This window comes from Oratosquilla oratoria, chromosome 8 (assembly GCF_046742065.1).
Source record: "Oratosquilla oratoria isolate Oo_2021 chromosome 8, ASM4674206v1, whole genome shotgun sequence".
NCBI classification, from domain to species: Eukaryota; Metazoa; Arthropoda; class Malacostraca; order Stomatopoda; family Squillidae; genus Oratosquilla; species Oratosquilla oratoria.
This window is the reverse complement of record NC_134784.1, coordinates 75,492,351-75,511,154: the sequence shown is the minus strand read 5'-3', so window position 1 is coordinate 75,511,154 and position 18,804 is coordinate 75,492,351. Positions and strand designations below refer to the sequence as shown.

At 35.4% G+C, this 18,804-nt stretch overlaps 1 protein-coding gene across 8 annotated transcripts in view; it reads left to right on the top strand.

The window, feature by feature from the left end:
• LOC143027825 (nuclear distribution protein nudE-like 1) overlaps positions 1-18,349 on the top strand; it is a 114,024-nt gene extending 95,675 nt beyond the window's left edge. For 3 of the 8 annotated variants that reach the window (XR_012966653.1, XR_012966654.1, XM_076189431.1), the window contains 3 exons: positions 1,423-1,520; positions 10,222-10,279; positions 11,926-18,349. Coding sequence is in view for 4 of the 8 variants with exons in the window: in XM_076189431.1 (XP_076045546.1) it covers positions 1,423-1,520; positions 10,222-10,279; positions 11,926-11,939 (170 nt within the window). In the remaining 4 variants the exon portion in view is untranslated. Of the gene's footprint in view, positions 1-1,422; positions 1,525-10,221; positions 10,280-11,925 lie in introns of those variants that run through there. The other 5 variants (XM_076189429.1, XM_076189430.1, XM_076189428.1 and 2 more) reach the window with 4 other exon arrangements.
• Positions 18,350-18,804: the final 455 nt, after the last annotated feature.

The window sequence follows — 18,804 nt, the reverse complement described above, 5'->3', positions numbered from 1 at the left end:
ATCTCTAAAGGATTAATGGAGATATCTAAGGATAGTTGCAGCAAGTATGGCCTCAGAGGAGCCATAATTAAAATCAGAGTTGCTATCATTCACTGAATTATGTTTTAAGACGAGTTTTTAGAATATTTGGTTACTTTGTTACAAAAATATGAGCATGTGATCAGATTTTAAAATGAGAGATATGGTATAGGATGAAACGGTAGCCATTGAATGTGGCCTTGGATCCCTCCTCCAACCCTCAGGAATGTGGCCACATTTCTATAGTTCAAATGAGAGAAATTTTATAGTACTGTCTGAATTGGGCAAGATTTGATATTGAAGGGGTGGTTAGGTAAGAGGTTTTCCATATACCTCAAAACTTTTTTTTTTTCCCATTCTTGTATATGAATTGATACATTAATGTGGTAGTTATGTGTCAGCTAATGGGGGTGGTCATGAAAGTGTTTGGAATTCTTAATGAACCTCAGACTTTGTATTGCCCTTTTTTCCACAGTTTAGTATTAGACTTGTAAATTTTATATATATATATATATATATATATATATATATATAATTTATTTATTTATTTATTTATACATATACATACATACATCCCAGGGCAGTGGGGAAGATGCAGGGATGACCCATCATCCAGGAGGAGCCAAGATAAGAGGGAGGGAGTGGGGTGGATGGGAGAGGAGTATGTGGGGATGGAATGAGTGGAAGTGGTTTTTATGCCTTTGTTTTGGCTACCTCCCTTGTAAGGGGGGAAAAAGCCTTTGGTATATGTATGTAATATATATATATATATATATAATATCAATGATAGGTATGTCCTGTCATGGACAGCATAGAATGTAAGCAGATTTGCCTTTACTCCAAAACGAAACTTGGGTAAAATAATTCTGCTGACCTCACTTCTCTTGGACTCCAGTCAGCTTCTGTTTTTCCCCTCCTTACTAACTAGCTAATTTTGTAATTGTCCCATGCTGTTACATGATAGGTGTTATTTAAGTTTTGCTAAAGATTACAATGGTACATACATAGTGGTTAACTGGCATGCACACAGTATGTGGCGTTGTAGTCGTCCATATTAGGAACTCTACCATATGCTGCCATAATTAGTAACTAAACATAACACATAACTTGGTGCCATTTGGGTACACATGATACAATTAATTATCAATTTTGTTTATAACAGTTTCATTTGTTCGTTTCAATGTAATTTTAGAAATTGAGCTGAAAGGCTTAATGATTTGTTTCAACACCACGGATGGTTTGGAACAGGTGTGGACAAGCTTTTATGAGGTATTAATTCTTAGAAGTTTATTTTTATGCCTAATGAATAACTTAAAAAAGAAGCTGTAGGGCAGATGTAGAGTCTAGGGAGATGCCTGAACCAGGAGGGAGACGGGAGGCTAACCATACTAATCATGTCATCAGGCACTGGAGTCCCGCCTGGCGTCTTGTCGTACTCTCGTCAAGGACAACCAGCGCCCTCTCAACCTGCCTCCCACGCCCCCAGGCAACCACTCTGCAAGGTAACCACTAACGTGCATGCTGCCTACCGTAATTGCATGTGCCTGCAAAGCTCTTTTAGCAAGTACTAGTCCGTACAGCACTTTGTATGTTCTCATTACACGTCATCATCGCACATTTTCTAGTATTTTCATTTCTTGTCCCATCTGTGCTTTACATGTTAGCACTTTTTGAGTTTTTCAATCATGTTTTTCCTTGGCATCTTGCACTTCTATTCATTGATCTTTCCTGTTTGCATGTCTTTTTTTTTCGTGCATAAACTTTTTCTTATCTCCAATATTTTTTCAGCCTTTCACTGTCTTGTTCTTTGTATGATTTTGTCTCCTGACTTCCAAAGATCTTTCCTTTCACTTGTATTTCAGTGTTTACTTTTCTCCATTCATAAACATGCCTACATTTCCCAGCATACAGTATTTACTGGCTAAGTTTTGTGCATTCATTATTTTAAAGTGTTGAATCATCCCAATATAACCCCCCTCTCTCCCTTCTCTCTCCCTCTCTCTCTCTTTCCATCTCTCTCTCTCCTCTCATCTCTCTATATATATATATCTCTCTCCCAATCTCCTCTCTCTTTCCCCTCTCTCCGTTTCCCCATTTTAAGCAAGTCTTGGTTTGTAATGCAATTCTTTTATTAGTGTTTTCTCATGGTATGCTCCTTTATTATTATAAATTGAGCACTTATTTGTCTAGTGTATATACATTTTTTTCTAATTTTTTGAGGAATGATATTTTATATGTGGATGTATGTATATTACATTTCATATGGTTGTGTGTTTGTGTGTGTATTTACTTAGTTGTATTTACCTAGTTGTATTTTACAGGACGAGAGCTGTGCTCGTAGTGACCAGTTTTTGTGTGTCTCCGCGTCCAGTTTATTCTTAAAATCGTGTAGTTTTGGCATTCACTGTTTCTCTGCTCAGTTTGTTCCAGACATCAATGTGGGAAGCTATTCTTTTTCAAGTCTCTTCTATAAGTGTCCTTCTTTAGTTTCTTTTCATGTCGTCTTGTTTCTCTTATGTCCCACTTTAATAAGTCGTCTCTATCGAGGATTTCCATCCCTTTCATAATTTTGTAGATGGTCAATAAATCACCTCTTTCTCTTCTCTGTTCCAGTGTTGACAGATGTAGTTTCTCCAGTCTTTGTTCATATGTCAGATCTGGCAGTGTAGGTGCAATTTTTGTCGCTGCTCTTTGGATTCTTCCTAATTTTCTTGTGTTCTTTGTGCTGGGTGCCCACAATGTTGCGGCATATTCTAGTTTAGGTCATATCAGTGTAACCACTATTTTTTAACCATCTATTCGTCTATGTAGTCCAGGAGCTCCCAAACTTTTCAGCTCATGGACGTAAAGTGTTGCAGCATATTCCAATCTTGGTCTTATCAGTGTGACTAATATTTTCTTAACCATTTCCTCATCCCAGTGGTCAAAGGCCACCTTCATTGATCTCGGTAAATTGAAGGTTTCTCTGACAATTTTGTTGATATGCTTGTCTGGTGATATGTCTTTGATGATGATAACTCCTAGGTCCCTTTCTGAGTTAACTTTAACTTTGTATCAATTTTATATTGCCCTGATTTTCTATTTTTATTTTTTCCAAATTCCATTATACTATATTTCTTGATGTTGAAGTTCACTTACCACTTTTGACTCCATTCCCAAACTTTATCCAGGTCTCTGTAGTGATTCACAGTCTTCCTCTGTACTTACTTTCTTTAGTAATTTTGTATCATCTGTGAAGTCCATATAACATTCCACACCTTCATCCATGTCATTTATATATATGGCAAAATCCATTTTGTTGTACATTAGTCTTCCTTTTCTGTGTTTCTCTTTTCTTCTTAAATCAATTTGTTGTTTTAATTCAAACTCTATCGGTATGTGGTCACTTCCCAATTGGTGTTTTGTATTCTATTTTATCCACAGTTTCAGGCTCTGACATAAATATTAAATCTAGTCTCGATGGTTCTTCATTGTTTCTATATCTGGTATTTTCCTTTACCCATTGAGTCAGTGTGTATTCGGTGGTCATATCCAGTAGTATATTACCCCAAAGGTCTTCTCCACCCTTCACTGTCATTTCTTCCCAACATACTTCTTTTGAGTTAGTCACCTATAATTGCTATGTTTCCTCCTTTCAGTAATTCAATTAATGCATGCTTTGTGCCTTCCAACATTTTGGAATGATCACTCTCTGTACAAGAGTATGTTTTTGGGGGCACATATATTACTACAAATTTTCTACTTTTCATGTCACTGTTTTCAACTTTTATCATAATCAATTCCACATTATTTTTTCCTTCTGTTATCTTTGTCACATTTAAGCCTTTCTTAGTCAAAAACATGACTCCACCCTGTTTCTCCTTTCTATTTTTTTCCCAATGGTTGTGTTAACCTTGTCCCACAGTGTTAGGTGGTAGTGGACCTTTTAATTTTGTCTCCACAATTCCCATTATGTCTGGTTTCTCTACTGCCAGATAGTTGTTCATTTGTTTAGTCCTGAAATCATGCCATCTATGTTGGTATATGTTATTTTTAATTTTTTCCTTCCTCCTTTTTAGTTTGTTACATTTCCCTTATATATATATAATTTATATATTTATAATATATATATATATATAATATATATGTGTATATATATATATATATATATTATATATGCAAAGTAGACCACTTGGAAAAAAGAAACTAACGAAGCAGAGCGCTTTCGTATATTACATATTCAGTCCAACAAGTACATAGTAATAGAAATGCATAGATAATATATACATGAAAAAAGGAACAAGGACAGGGGGTAATTGTTTGCTACCCTTATTCAAACTGTCCTTGTTCCTTTTTTCATGTATATATTATCTTTGCATTTCTATTACTATGTACTTGTTACACTGAAGATGTAATATACGAAAGCGCTCTGCTTCGTTAGTTTCTTTTTTCCAAGTGGTCTACTTTGCATAAGTGAACACACATACCCGTGTTCTTATTAGCATATAATATATATATATATAGTATAGTCATTAGGGATATCATTCATAAGAATTGCCTTCCTACAAATGAGAACAACAAAATCAGTGTTCTCATCTATTCAAAAACTTCCTCTCTGATCATGACAAACAATTTGTCTAGGCAATCGGACTTCACATCTAGAACTAATGCAGTGTATCAAAGGATTACCAAGGAAGAGGATGCCGACAGGAGACCTTTTGATCCATATCTAGGTCGAATGCGGAAAAAAAAATCATATTAATAATAAAATAATAAATAAAAACTATGATAATGTAAATAACAAATAAAACACACAAATAAATGCATAGGTATACTTAAATAATAAACAAATAGGTAAATAGTAAATAATAATAAATTGACATATAACTAATAATAAATGAAAATCAGACAGAAAATGATAACAAAACAAAAACAAATAATATAAGATAAATTAAAATCATTACAGCATCTTACTTAGGTATTTATCTAAATGATTCTTAAAGCTTCGAACTGAACTACATTGCACTACCTGTGCAGGAAGTTTATTCCATTCATTAACTACTCGGTTGGCAAAGTTGTTTCTACCTACTTCCAAATTGAATCTATTTCTGGACAGTTTGAGACCATTGTTTCTTGTCTGATTCTCATTCAATGTAAAATTTTTGTCACTTTTGATGTTGTCAATTCCCTTTAGAATTTTAAAGACTTGTATCAAGTCACCTCTGAGTCTACGCTTTTTTAGGGAAAACCGATTCATATGTTTTAGTCAATTTTCGTATGATTTATTTTTGATATTTGGAATCAGTTTTGTGGCTCGCTGTTGTACTTTTTCCAGTCTGTCAATGTCTTTAATGAGATTCGGTGACCATACGGAAACAGCATATTCCAAATGTGGATGAACTAACAATTTATATAGCTTGTTAATGAGTGATGGACTTTTGAAATCAAAAGATCGCACAATCAGTCCCAGAATCTTATTTGCTTTCTCAGAGGCTGAAATACACTGCTTGGATGATTTGAGGTCGTTACTGATAATTACGCCGAGATCTTTTTCACTATCCACTTTTGTTAACGAATTTCCAAATAACTTGTAATCTTACTGTTATTTTTACCTATGTGCATTACCTTGCATTTACTTGTGTTAAATTTCATTAGCCACTTTTCAGACCATTGCTTTAATTCATCTAAATCTTCTTGAATATCTAATTGGTTTGAGTGATCATTTGCCACTCCGCACAGTTTTGTATCATCAGCAAATTTGGAAACAGTAGATTTTAGTCCATTGTCTATATCATTTATATATATTATGAATAGAAGTGGCCCAAGAACGGAACCCTGAGGAACTCCACTTGCAACACTTTTCCATCCAGAAGTTTTTCCATTTAAAACAACTCTGTTTTTGACCATTCAACCAATTACTAGTCCAACCTAATAGGCTACCACTTATTCCATGCAAAGCTAATTTAAGTAGTCTTTCGTGAGGGACGGTATCAAAAGCTTTTGCAAAGTCTAAATATACTAAATCTATATTGTTTCTTTTGTCATAATTTGAGATAACTGTGTTGTAGAATTCGAGTAAGTTAGTCACGCAAGAACGTTTCTGTCTGAAACCATGCTGGCTATCATTTATCAAACGGTTACTTTCTAAATGATGTTCGATAGCATCTCTGATGATAGTTTCCATTATTTTTTCCGTGATTGAGGTCAAACTTATAGGCCTATAGTGTTTTAGTTTCTTTTTGTCACCTTTTTTAAATATGGGAGTAACGTTAGCTAGCTTCCATTCTCTTGGGACATCTCCGGATATGATGGATTTCTTGAAAATAATTTCTAATGGAACAACAATCTCATTTTTCATTTCCTTTAAGATTCTTGGATGCCAACCGTCAGGCCCTGGTGTTTTATTAACTTTGAGTTTGTCTATACACCTTTTAATTTTTTCTTTTGTTATATTTACCGTAGTGAGTAAGTTTACCCTAGACTTTTCACAGGTTTCAGTTTGGAATTCACCTTGAGGTGTTTCGTTTACGAATACCGAGCTAAAATAATTGTTTAAGATATTACACATTCCTTCATTTGAATATTCAAGTTGACCATCAGCAGATAATAGTGGACCAATGTGATTCCTAACAACCTTTTTATCTCTAATGTAACTATAGAATTCTTTGGGATTCTCTTTGGATTTATCAGCGATGTTCATTTCGTATTGTCGTTTTCTTTTTCTTATTGTCTTTTTTAAATCTCTCTGTATTGATACATAACTTTCATAGTCATTAGATGCACCCGAGCACTTATATTTGTTATAAGCCTGTCACTGTTCCACAGGAGATTGTAATCTCCTCTCTCATACCTACATTGGTTTTACTAGATGTAAAGTCAGCTGTCGCCTATCTTTACATCTACAAGAGGGAGCAATCAAAGAACATCATAGGAATTTCCATAACGCTGCACTCGGAAGGGATGATTTGATCAATAACACCAAAATTATTGGATTGAGCAATGACCCTAGGAGACTACAATTACTCGAAGCCTTTCACATTAAAGACCAAGCTCCAATCATTAACATCCTGAGCAATCTAATCTCTTCTATCCCATTACATTTGTCACCATCACTATTACCATGTAATTTTTGTTATTTCGGTTATATCTTGATATTGTCTTGTACCTTTACTGTTACCATGTAATTTTTGTTATTTCAGTTATATCTTGATAATGTCTTTTTCAAGACGAAACGTCGATTTCAAATAACAAATGGAAGAATATAAAGACCTAGTTTCAGTTCACCCGGTTAATGGAAAATCTCTAATAAGGAAAATCGAGAATACGAAGAAAAAACTGAACAACTACAACAATGCTGTCGTTTTTAACTCCACGTATATATATATGTATATATGTAATATATATATATATGTATATATGTAATATATGTATATATGTATATATGTAATATATGTATATGTATATATGTAATATATATATATGTATATATGTAATATATATATATATGTATATATGTATATGTATATATGTAATATATATATATATATGTATATATGTAATATATATATATATGTATATATGTAATATATATATATAATGTATATATATATATATATATATATACACACACACACACACACACACACACTCATTGGCGCAGTTGGTAGAGTCCCCAACTGTCACTATGGCAGTCCGGGCTTGAATCCTGCCCAGGGCTGAAATAAATTCAGTATCGCTGTGGGGAGTTGGGGGTGTGTGTGCGTGTAAGGCCACAGCATTACCCATAGATCAGTCATACAATCTCTGAGCTCTCTTCTGGGAGGGAAATAGCTGTCGATCATGAGCTGAGCATAGGATCCTAAGACCAAGGTGAATACACACACACACACACACACACACACACACACACCATTTTCTCAGCCTCGGGTCTAGTACTCTCCAAAAAAGTCTTGTTCCTTATGGTCTCTGTTCTTCTTTTGTTCTTAATTTGCTTAATTTTTTTGTGTCTTTTTATCTTTCTTTTCTCCTCATCGCTCGTTGTTTTTTTCTCTCTCCATACATTTGTGTAATTTTCACCATTTGCCAGATTTGCTGTTTTTGATGGTATTTCTGCTATCATTTGAGACCTTAGTTAATTTTTAGTTGTCTATTTTTTTTCTTTAGAGTATTGATCCATTCTATGTACTTCTTATTTCTTTGCCCATTATATGTCCCTCCTCTTGTATCGCTTTCAGAATTTCTTTCACAATTTCTTTCTCTTCTTTTTGGTATCTAGGTACATTATATTTTTCAGTAATACCATAAACTACTATGTACTTTTTTATCCACTGTGTCTGACCAAATTTTCTTTTTCCTTAATTACTGTTTCTTTAGCATTTCCAATTGTTGATGTACTATTTTGTGTGTGTGTGTATAATATATATATATTATATATATGTATGTATATATGTGTATATATATATATATGTGTGTATAAATATAAAAGCATTTTCAAAGGTTATGTCATACTTATTTTTTATTTTATTTATTTATTTAATCATTGTTTATTTATTTTTTATTGATGTTTAGTGTTGATTTGCATTTACTTTATAGATATTTTCTTTGTCAGTAGATGATGACACTGGAATGGTATTGATGTTTACTGTTAATATTATGGATTTACTTTATAGATATTTTCTTTGTCAGTAGATAACAATGGAATGTCATGCATGACTAACAGTGAAAATGTCAGTCTTAAATCTAATGGGACCTTTCGCAGTGAGCGATTTGATACCAGACACTGCCAGATTTTGTAATTCCTGCCGGAATATAAATACTTTTTGGGCAAGTTTTATAAGCTTACAGAGGTGTATTGTTGTACATTATTGTGTCTGAAATTTAAGTAAATTAATTTCATGATTGCAAACGGCATATAGCATTGTTTGAACCTCTATAATTACAGATGATATTCGTAAAACAGCCTATAATTGTATCAAGCCAAGCAATTTGTCATTTTCTGCCGACTTCAATGGACGTATACTGATGTATACTTTGATTTGAATGCACCAAGCAATAGGCAAATCCATGTAATGTATCGAAAATATAATTTTGCATCGAAGGCTTAATTTTTTCGGTATGATTAACATTTGTCTTTCTCTTTTTCTTGAATCTGACGTGCAGTCTGCCACGGCACACGTAAAATTAGTCATATTTGTTTGAAAATAGCTCCCAGCAGATCTAAGAGGCTATTCTTTACAGAAATGTCGTTCACTTTGTATGTGCCATCACTGTTATTTTTTTATCTCACTGATTATTTTCATATACAGTACGTTACAGTGATATCCATTATTTTTCAACACTCGGATAAAATGCACAAACCGAAATCAACATCCTCTTATTTTTACTGCTCATAATTACCTATTTTTAGTTTTACCTTATTAAATTAACAAAGCCTTATCACACACCTGTAAGTAAAAATTATAACATTAAGAGTCATATTTTTAATTTTAAATACATTTATGCAGCAATTTATGTCGTATCTTATTTTAAATATCGGTTTCCAAATTAGCTAAATCACCCCTTTGCCTCGTGAAATCCGAGACAATTGAAAATTCTAGCGCTAATAGGAATCTACAAGCCTGACTGCGAAAGGTCCCATTGAAATAATAGGTAATAATGATATTCTGCTGGAAGTGACCGATCTTAAGATCAGTAGCAGTATTGTCATGCTTACCATGTTCAAGATTGAACGATTGACATGTTTACCATTTTCAAGATTGAACATTTGTAAATAAGCAAGTATATGAAATGGCTTCAGTACTTAAAAAAAGTTTCCCAATTACAGTGGCATTGCACTAATTCATATGACAGCATTTGAACATTGTTTTCAAAGCATGTTTGAATTGACAAACCATACTCGCATGCTGATGGCAAGTATGCTCCTTGTGAAATTTAGATTTGATGAAAACTTGAATATCATCATTTTTTTCAGTGTGATCCCTAGTTTATTGACATTAGATGGTTTGTATGAAATAACATCAATTATATAACATGAAGTTGGGCCCTACAACATTCAATTTTTTGTTTATAGAATGCATTCTTGTACTCCACCTCCTCTTCCTTTTCCTTTTTGAACAAATGTAAATTATATTAATTGCTGCACTTCTCTCTTGTCTCTCCAATCACTCTCAAAAAGGTTTTGCCCTATAATGAAATCTCTAGGGGTTTTTATGTGTTTTTTTCCAGATGAAAATCCAGCAGATAAACAAAGACCTAAGCAGAGTCAACGTTGTGGTACGAACAGGTAACATTTCCAGCTTTTCGTCTTGGATGGTAACACTGTGACTTTTGACTAATGCATTCATATACATATACCAAAAGGACTTTTCTTCCTTGTGTAAATCAAAGCCTATACCAATACACACACACACACACACACACACACATATATATATATATGAGATTTTTTTCCCCCATACAAGGGAGGTAGCCAAAGTAAAAAGACATAATTCCACTTCCACCCATTTCATCCCCACCCACCCCACTCCCATTCACTATCCCTCCCTCCCTCCCTCCCTCTTTTCTTGGCTTCTGGATGACAGGTCACCTCTGCATTTCACCCATTGCCCAGGGTCAGAAGTAATGTAGCAAGACACAGCACATTCACAGCAAAGCCGCTTCATTTAATTGGTGACACCCCCCCAATTTCCATCACTTCATGCAGAAAAAGAAAAGATGTCGAGAAATCCCTTCATGTTGCATCAAAATATCATTCACGCACAACCACTCCCATGCATCACAGCATCATCCATTCACAATCATTCCCCACTCATCCCTATCTTCTGTCTTTTCTCTTCCTTCCTCAACAGACAACCCCCTCTTCTCAATGTCCCTTTTACTCCATCCATCCATCTTATCCTCAGTTGCCCCTTCCTGTTCACTCCATCCACCTCTGCCTTCCACACTTTAATTTAATCTTTCTTCACCCATTCTTGCCATGTGTCCAAACCATCCCAATACTCATTCATCCACCCTATCTCCCAACTCCTTTTCCACCCGTTCTCCTCCTCACCTCCTCGTTTTTCATTGTATCCAACTAAGTAACCCCAACCATACTTCAGACATTTCATCTCAACCACATTTAAACTCTTCCTTTCTTATGTTCCATGTTTCTGCCCCCATACAGTGATGTCTGCATTCATTCCCAAATGTCTATTTCTTGTTGCACTTTAATCCACCAAGACATATACTTGCTTCTCTCGATCAACAATCTACCTCCACCTCTACTCTTCCCTCTCCCTATACTTATACTGAAAGTAAATATGGATAAAAGTAAGGTGATGAGAGGTATAAGAAATGAGTGGTAGTGGGTTGGAGTCATTTTAAGTACTTGGGATCACATTTACTAGGGAATGGAAGAGTTGGTATAGAGGTGACTTAAGGAAACCAGTAAATGCTGTGGGGGGTTGTCATGAGAAATGGGTATCAGGGGATGACTGCAAAAAGAAAATGATGAGAAAGGGTTGTTCTCATGGTGTATGGAACAAAAACTTGGAATTTGAAGGAAGCAGAATGGAATAGCCAAAATATACTTGAGGTAAAGTGTCCAAGAAATATGGTTGGAGTTACAAGAATGAAGGCAGAGTGGAGGTGGAAAGAGAGCCGGCAGATAGGTTGGTTATGGAATTCCCAGATGATATGGGCATGTGGAAAGAGTGACTGAAGAAAGACTAACAAAAGTGCATGGAAAGAAAAAGTGGAAGGAAAGAACTTAAGACCAAGAATGAGGTGAAAGGACATTGAATGCATGAGGAATGCCTGTTGAGCAAAAAGGAGAGTGGAAAAATATTCACATGCACACACGCTCACTTGTTGAGGGAAAAGGGCTTTCTGGTATATGTATGTATGAATGAAGGCTATTTGGACTAAAACCTCTTTAATTCATTTCAGATGGAAACAGGTAACCCACAGCCCCTCTGTCCTGTCCTGCAAAGCTGCCTTTGTGCCTTCAGCTGCCTGCTGCTGTCTCAACAACATCCTTATCATCTAGCACTGCTGCAAACAAATATTTCTCAATTTGACTTCATATCCATTTCACACTTTGTGAGCTGAATCTCATGCAAGTGCTCTCATTTGACATTTGTGCTTGTACTGTAGTACTGCCAGAAATGCACCTCATGCTGATCAGGTTGAGGGCAGCAGGACACCCTATGAGTAATCAAAAAAAGAATACATCATAGGATTGTAAGGACACCAGCTACAAATGTGGCTTTGCTGGATCGGACAGAAATGAACAGATGTAGTAGCCCCCAAGAAGATGCGCCTTCATGTACCGAGTGGTTGTATAATATTTATCTGCTTGCTGATTATCTCGTCTTATTTAGAGATAATTTTCAGGCCAGTTTTTTCTAAAGTTTCATTGAGAGCTTTGTTTTTAAGTTTCTTGTATTCTGTATAGACTGTGGACTGTATCATGAATCACACATGTACCCGCTTGGAAAAAAAAATTGTATATATATATATATATATATTCATCTGACAACCCACAGCCGTTAAGTTCTGACTGATTAAGCCACTCTACTGTGATTCAATTTAAATAGGAAATTTAATTTTGTAATACAACCAACCATTGATGATATTGAAACCAGGAGCACTGTACCCTTGATTTTTCCAAATTTATAAAGGTGCTGCATATTGATGCTGCTATGTGTTGGGCTGCAAGTAGCCACACCAGTAGTTCTTGTCTGTCTGATCAGGGACAGTTTTACTATTTTTCTTTCTCTCTCTCTTTTTTCCATGTTCATTTGTTGAGGAAGGAAGGGAGAAGACAGAAGATAGGGGTGAGTGGAGAATGGTTGTGTATAGATGATGCATGGAAGGAAGTGGGTGGGGGATGGGGGGGTGAGGGTGTATATGTGAATAATATTTTGACGCAGCCTGAAGAGGTTTCAACCCGTCTTCTCTTTTTCTGCATGTGGGGATGGAGAGGGGGGTCACTGATTAAATGAAGTGGCCTTGCTGTGGATGTGCTGGGTCTTGCTGCATTGCTTCTGACTTAGGGCAGTGGGCAAGATGTAGAGATGACCAATCATCCTGGAGGAGCTAAGAAAAGAGGGAGGGAGTGATGGATGGTGAATGGTAGTGGAGTATGTGGGGATGAAATAGGTGGGAGTGGAGCCTTTGGCTTTGGCTACCTCCCTTGTAAGGGGGGAAAAAAGCCCTTGGTATATGTATGTTCATTTGATTATTATTACTATTATTATTTTTCTTTTCTTTTCTTGTCTTTCTTAATTTTTGTGTATAATACTTCCATTGGCTTTCCACAATAAACTAGAATTATAGTGCCTTTACTTTCTTCTCCAGAGGAGGATACTGCATTATCTTTTGAGTTTCGAGAACAAACATTTACCATATAGAAATAAATACATCAAGAAAGCAGAAGAATTATTTAAGATTTTTTTCTTATTCTTTTTTGAATAATACAATGTGTAGTATCTATGAATTAGACATTATTATTAAAGCACTTCAGCCTAAATGCAGAAGACAATTTTGCAAATGATTTAGTATAGGTCTGGGTCTCAAGGTATATTATTAAAGGCCTAATAGGCTGTAGTTCTGGAGAGCATTATTCTGGGAAGCAATGCAAAGTGATGTAAAATCTTGTTCTACCAGTTAGCCTATGCACTCTCACTTGTTCAGCCAGCAGTTCAACCAGCTCTTCACGTGCAACATTACTGTGTAATCTTTATAACCAAGAATATGAAACAAGTGTATGTGCATTGTACAGTGCCATGATATTACAATTATTATTTACCCAGTATCTTATTATTTTTTTTTTCTTTTCTTTTCTTAACATTGCACTGGATGATAAGTTGCTCTGCATGTGTTTTACATATGAGGATTACTCACCATGTGAATTAAACTTTAAAACTTTAGCAAAGCAGAAACATGTACTTGGGTATATGTTTATTGAAATTGTCTATTTCAACCACATTGGTTGCCAGGTGACTTCTGGAGAATTTAAAGTAGGTTTTGTTAGACCCTTCAATCTGAAGGACAGCACTCAGCCAAGCAAATCACCTAGCGTTGGCAAGAACAGAGCAAATAAAATATATTGTCAGGATGAAAGGGTTACTAGACACAAGAACCCACAGGTTCATCCAGTGCTTTGTGCAAAGCAGACTTGCAGTAAATGTTGAAATGCTTGACAAAGAGTGGCATAAAGTGAACAGAATCTCTGGTTACATGTGACTAGTAACCATTGACAAACCAATAACGGAAACAAGACAAAAAAAAATATTCCCTCTTTCATTCTCTTTGGATGCTTTTTATTGAGTGCTTCAACATTTTAACTTGTAGAAAACATTGTGAAGGAACCTCTGTATCAAATTGGAAGGTGAGTAGCCTTAAAAGGTCAGTGGTCTCAGTGGCCTCAGTGTTATTTCAGCACTGCACATATTGACATTAGTGCTTCAATCTACAATTGCTTGGCAGCCACTTTACAGATACCTTATGGTTAAAGTTAGATAAATGATTTTATTAAATCATTGTGATCACCATAATATTACCTCAAGCTGTTTGAAATAGCATAGTGATATCCCATTGAATCTAGGACTTTGCCCTCAGATATTGGATATTAGATGTCTGGAAAATGGCCAATAGGCATAAGAACCCCTTCATCTCAAGAACCTGCCTTGACTTTAATACATTGTGTGGTATTAGCCAGGACAAAAATCTGAAGAAGAAGAATCAAGAATGTAATGGGTCTATGCTAATTTTGAAATATGTGCAAGGAACTACAAGAAAGCTTTGGTTAAATAGAAAAATAAATGTGGAGGAAGAACTGGAATAAACGATAGTTTAAAAGCATACTAGCCATGTATGTTATTTATTGTAGATGTAGTTGTTTTTCCATACAATCGTATTGGGAGTGATTCAGTTTTCATTTATTTTAACTCCTTTTCTGAGAAGGTTAGGATGGTCCTGCATATGGATAACTTTTTGAAGCAGGGAAATAATGTAGTTTGCTCATGTATTGAACTTTCTGCCAGGCAGGACTCGGACTACCTTCACTCCAGACCTCCACCATAAGTAATGAAATTCTATCTTGCTGGGCCATTGAACCAAAATAAAGCAAAATATTAAAGTGTACTTTGGTGAAGTTACACCAATACATCCATTATTGAATAAAAAGACTGTATTAGGGTTTGGTCATTTATTCAAACCGTCAAAAGGATTCTACTCGTGGGGTACTTGAATTCAATGAAATAGAATACATACATGCTTCAGATGGTATTGGGAAGCCGCAGGTGTAGTTCAAGTGGCTCCTTTTAACATCAGGATCAGCAAAGTTGTGGCCTTGTGAATACATGGCCTAAAGTTCCTTTTAGGGATGGTGATTTATTCAAATTTCAAGACATCTACAACCATCATCGTAAACACCTTTCATGTATGCTGTTTACTGTGTTGGCAAGAAATCTGACACAGTACTCTCTTGTGTTTTAAGGGGTCGTGTGAAGCTCATAAAGTACTTAAAAAGCAGCCAGAATGAAAATTAAGTTCCATACAATGTAGAAGGGATTGACATGGGATCAATCATTTTATTCCTGAAGGTATTGTGTGCAGCTGAATGATATAGACTGGCAGCAGCAGTCAAAATAAAAAGTGAAGTGTCATCCAGAATAGAAGCATTTACCACCAGTGCCATCAACCTTTGCCCAAAGTGTTTAGTTGTTGCAGTTGGTGTAGCTCCATCTTCTTGAGAATTTAAAGGTGCCAGCACACTGGTAATTGCCCAGTTCACTAATCTAAAGGTGGTGTGACACTAGACATTTCTCACTAGCATGCTACTTGCCGTTGCTACTTCATTTGAGTAGAAATGATTTTGGATATTTATTTTTCAAATTCCCAAATGTCAAATTACTCGTGCATCGTGTGAGAAGCTGAATGACGGACTGAGAAGTTGAAACTATGTGAATGTTAGGCACGATATTGAGAGGTTCTTACAAAAGTCTAGAATGTTGTAACTAAAGTAGTTTCTACTCAAAGTAGCAAAATTAAGTAGTGTGCTGGCACCTTAATACAGTTGAGTAGCAGAGTACACGGTTCAGAATGTAAGACAATTTTCACATGTGATAGACCCCCTGACTTACAATACTTATAATAAATTGCTCACATACAATTGGGTTGGTTCAGAAAGAGCAGTCCCTCCCACGGAGCTCACAGTTGTCCAGAACTGTCACCCATCATCACCCACAACCAGAGGACACCTTTCCATTTTGATGATAACCTATTTTTATCACTGATACACATTTCAGTCACCCTAGGTTTTTAGTTGTATGCTTGGTGCATTTTTTAAGATTGCTGAAATCATTGTTAAAATATTTAAATATCACACTATCATAATGGAGACAAATTTATCACTGTCTTTGCATTATTAATCAGCTAATTTGTGTACAGTAAACCCTTGATAAACCAAACCAGTTTGGGGGAGATGATTGGTGGTTTATTAGAAAATTCTGTTTGAGATGATCAGAATAGCACCTTATAAACTGACTTAGGGTTACTTTATATGGTTAAGCATTCAGTAACATGTTTAAAATGGGTGCTTTTTATGCATGTTTATGGTATATCTTTAGTGGTACACTGCTTAATGTAATATAGATGATGAGTTACATGAAATAGAAGTGTTTTTGGATTGTTGCACTTCTCAAACAAGGAAGGGATGCAGGGTTGCCACTCTCTGAGCTGTGTTTAGTTGCACATCCACACACACTGTCACCGGCATGTTTATTTGGCTTTCAAACTCGTTGGATAAACTGAACATGTGGTCAGTTAACTGAGGGAAATTCGGTTGGCACAAAGGGGTCAGTTTACCTGAATTTTGGTTTAAATAGCTTTGATTTATCAAGGGTTTCCCGTAATTCCTATTTAAGATTTACATGTGCTCCAGAAATATCTATACATGAAATATTTTTATCATTAGATTTGATAGCAAATGGGATTTGTGTTGATTGGTAAGACATCAGTGTTTACCTGAAGTCACAAATGTTTTATTTTTGTTTTGGGTAGATCATGAAAATTAAAAAAAAAAAATTATTTGTAGGCAGATTCCCAGGAACATGGCCCTCGCGTACTCAGTGGCTCATCTGCTAAGGGTGCATTACCTGTGTGTACTCTGTGATTTTACTGTATTGCAAGATTTGACCAGATTCTCTGAGCATGGAAGACTAATGGAATAGGTAGTTAATGGCAATCTTGGGACATGGCAAGAAAACTTTATGCAGTGAAGTTACTGCTACTACATAGCTTCCAGGTGCACTTTGTAATCACTGCTTAATGAGGAAATTTTGTTAAGCTGTATCTTAATTTCCATTCGTTCTAAAGACTGTTACCTACTTCAACAGTCCCTAAAGTGCATAATAGGGCAAAGGTGACTCCTTTGGCTGTCGCTATGCTCCTGGCATAGGTTCCTCACTTTCACCTAAAGAAAATGTTTGTGGAGGCTTATTATTCATGGAGAGCTTTGTTCACTTTTTCTTGCATCTGCCATCAGCAGCCTATCACTTGTCAAGTCGGACAATAAAGTAAATGTTGGTTATTTGCTAATAATGCAGAAAAATGAGACTTCATCCTCTGTGGTATTGTATGTTATGAAAAAATACAAGCAATAATAATTTTTTTTTGCAATATACCATTCAACTACTTTGTTCTACATACATAGCAAAACTTTAATAGGAAGCAATGAAATGTCAAAGTAAAATATAGTAATGCAAAATAAATTTGACAAAACATTGTTGAAAATAACTAGAGCTACAATATCAACCAGTTTATCTTTGGTGTGGGGATCCTTGTGTTGTACTATAGATAGTAATGGGTCAACAAAAATCTTAAATCTCGTCCTTTCAGTGGCAGCAGGGTAGAATGTATCAAGAACATGCACTTTTTCCCATAAGGATTTAATGCAGTCAAACTCAAATGCTGCCATGTACTTTTAGGAAATAATTATGCTATTTTAGATTTTTATCTTTCTGAATAGCCAGAGATAATTGCCACAATATACATGGTTATCTTATAGTTTTTATGTTGCTGAATGGGTAGAAATAATTGCCACAATATACACGGGAAAGTTATTTTGATTATACAAGGTAAATTTGACTGTGTTGTAATTCTGGTTATTGTATTGATTTTTGTGGAAATGGTGACCAGTTATTCCACCAGATACTAGAAAGAATACTGATAGCTGAACATACTACAAGGTCCTATCTTATGAATGAATTGAAACTATGCTTACTGATCAAACCTGTCAGTCCTGTTTGGAGAAATTGTTTCATTCATTGTATAACATGGCTGCTGTATAAACATGTTACCTATTCTTGGAGTGTATATGTCCTTTCAGCTCTACAAAGCAAGTGTCATTGTATAGAATGATGCAGATATTCATAGTCCTGTGCATTCTACTTTATGACAATACATGAGAACTTGAAGTATAAAATGTCTACTAGAGAAGAAAAGGTCTTTAGTGAAATAGCACATACTATGGTCAATAAGATAATCTGTACATGTTAATAATGCACCAGAAATTAGCAATGAAATAATGTTTGCTCTAATATAAAACAAAAGAAAGGACCTGAGCAAGATGTCACATTAATGGATTTGAAAAATGCTGGGTGAAAAGTTCATTGTAGATTAGCTCAGCTGTATACTAAGGTGATTTTATTTCACAAGAATGACCATAGTAATTATCAACTACTTGGGGTGAGGTCTTCCCTGCCTGTTATGGACCCCATTTTGAGGTTTCGGAGTCCTCTCCACCATACCTCCTGCTTA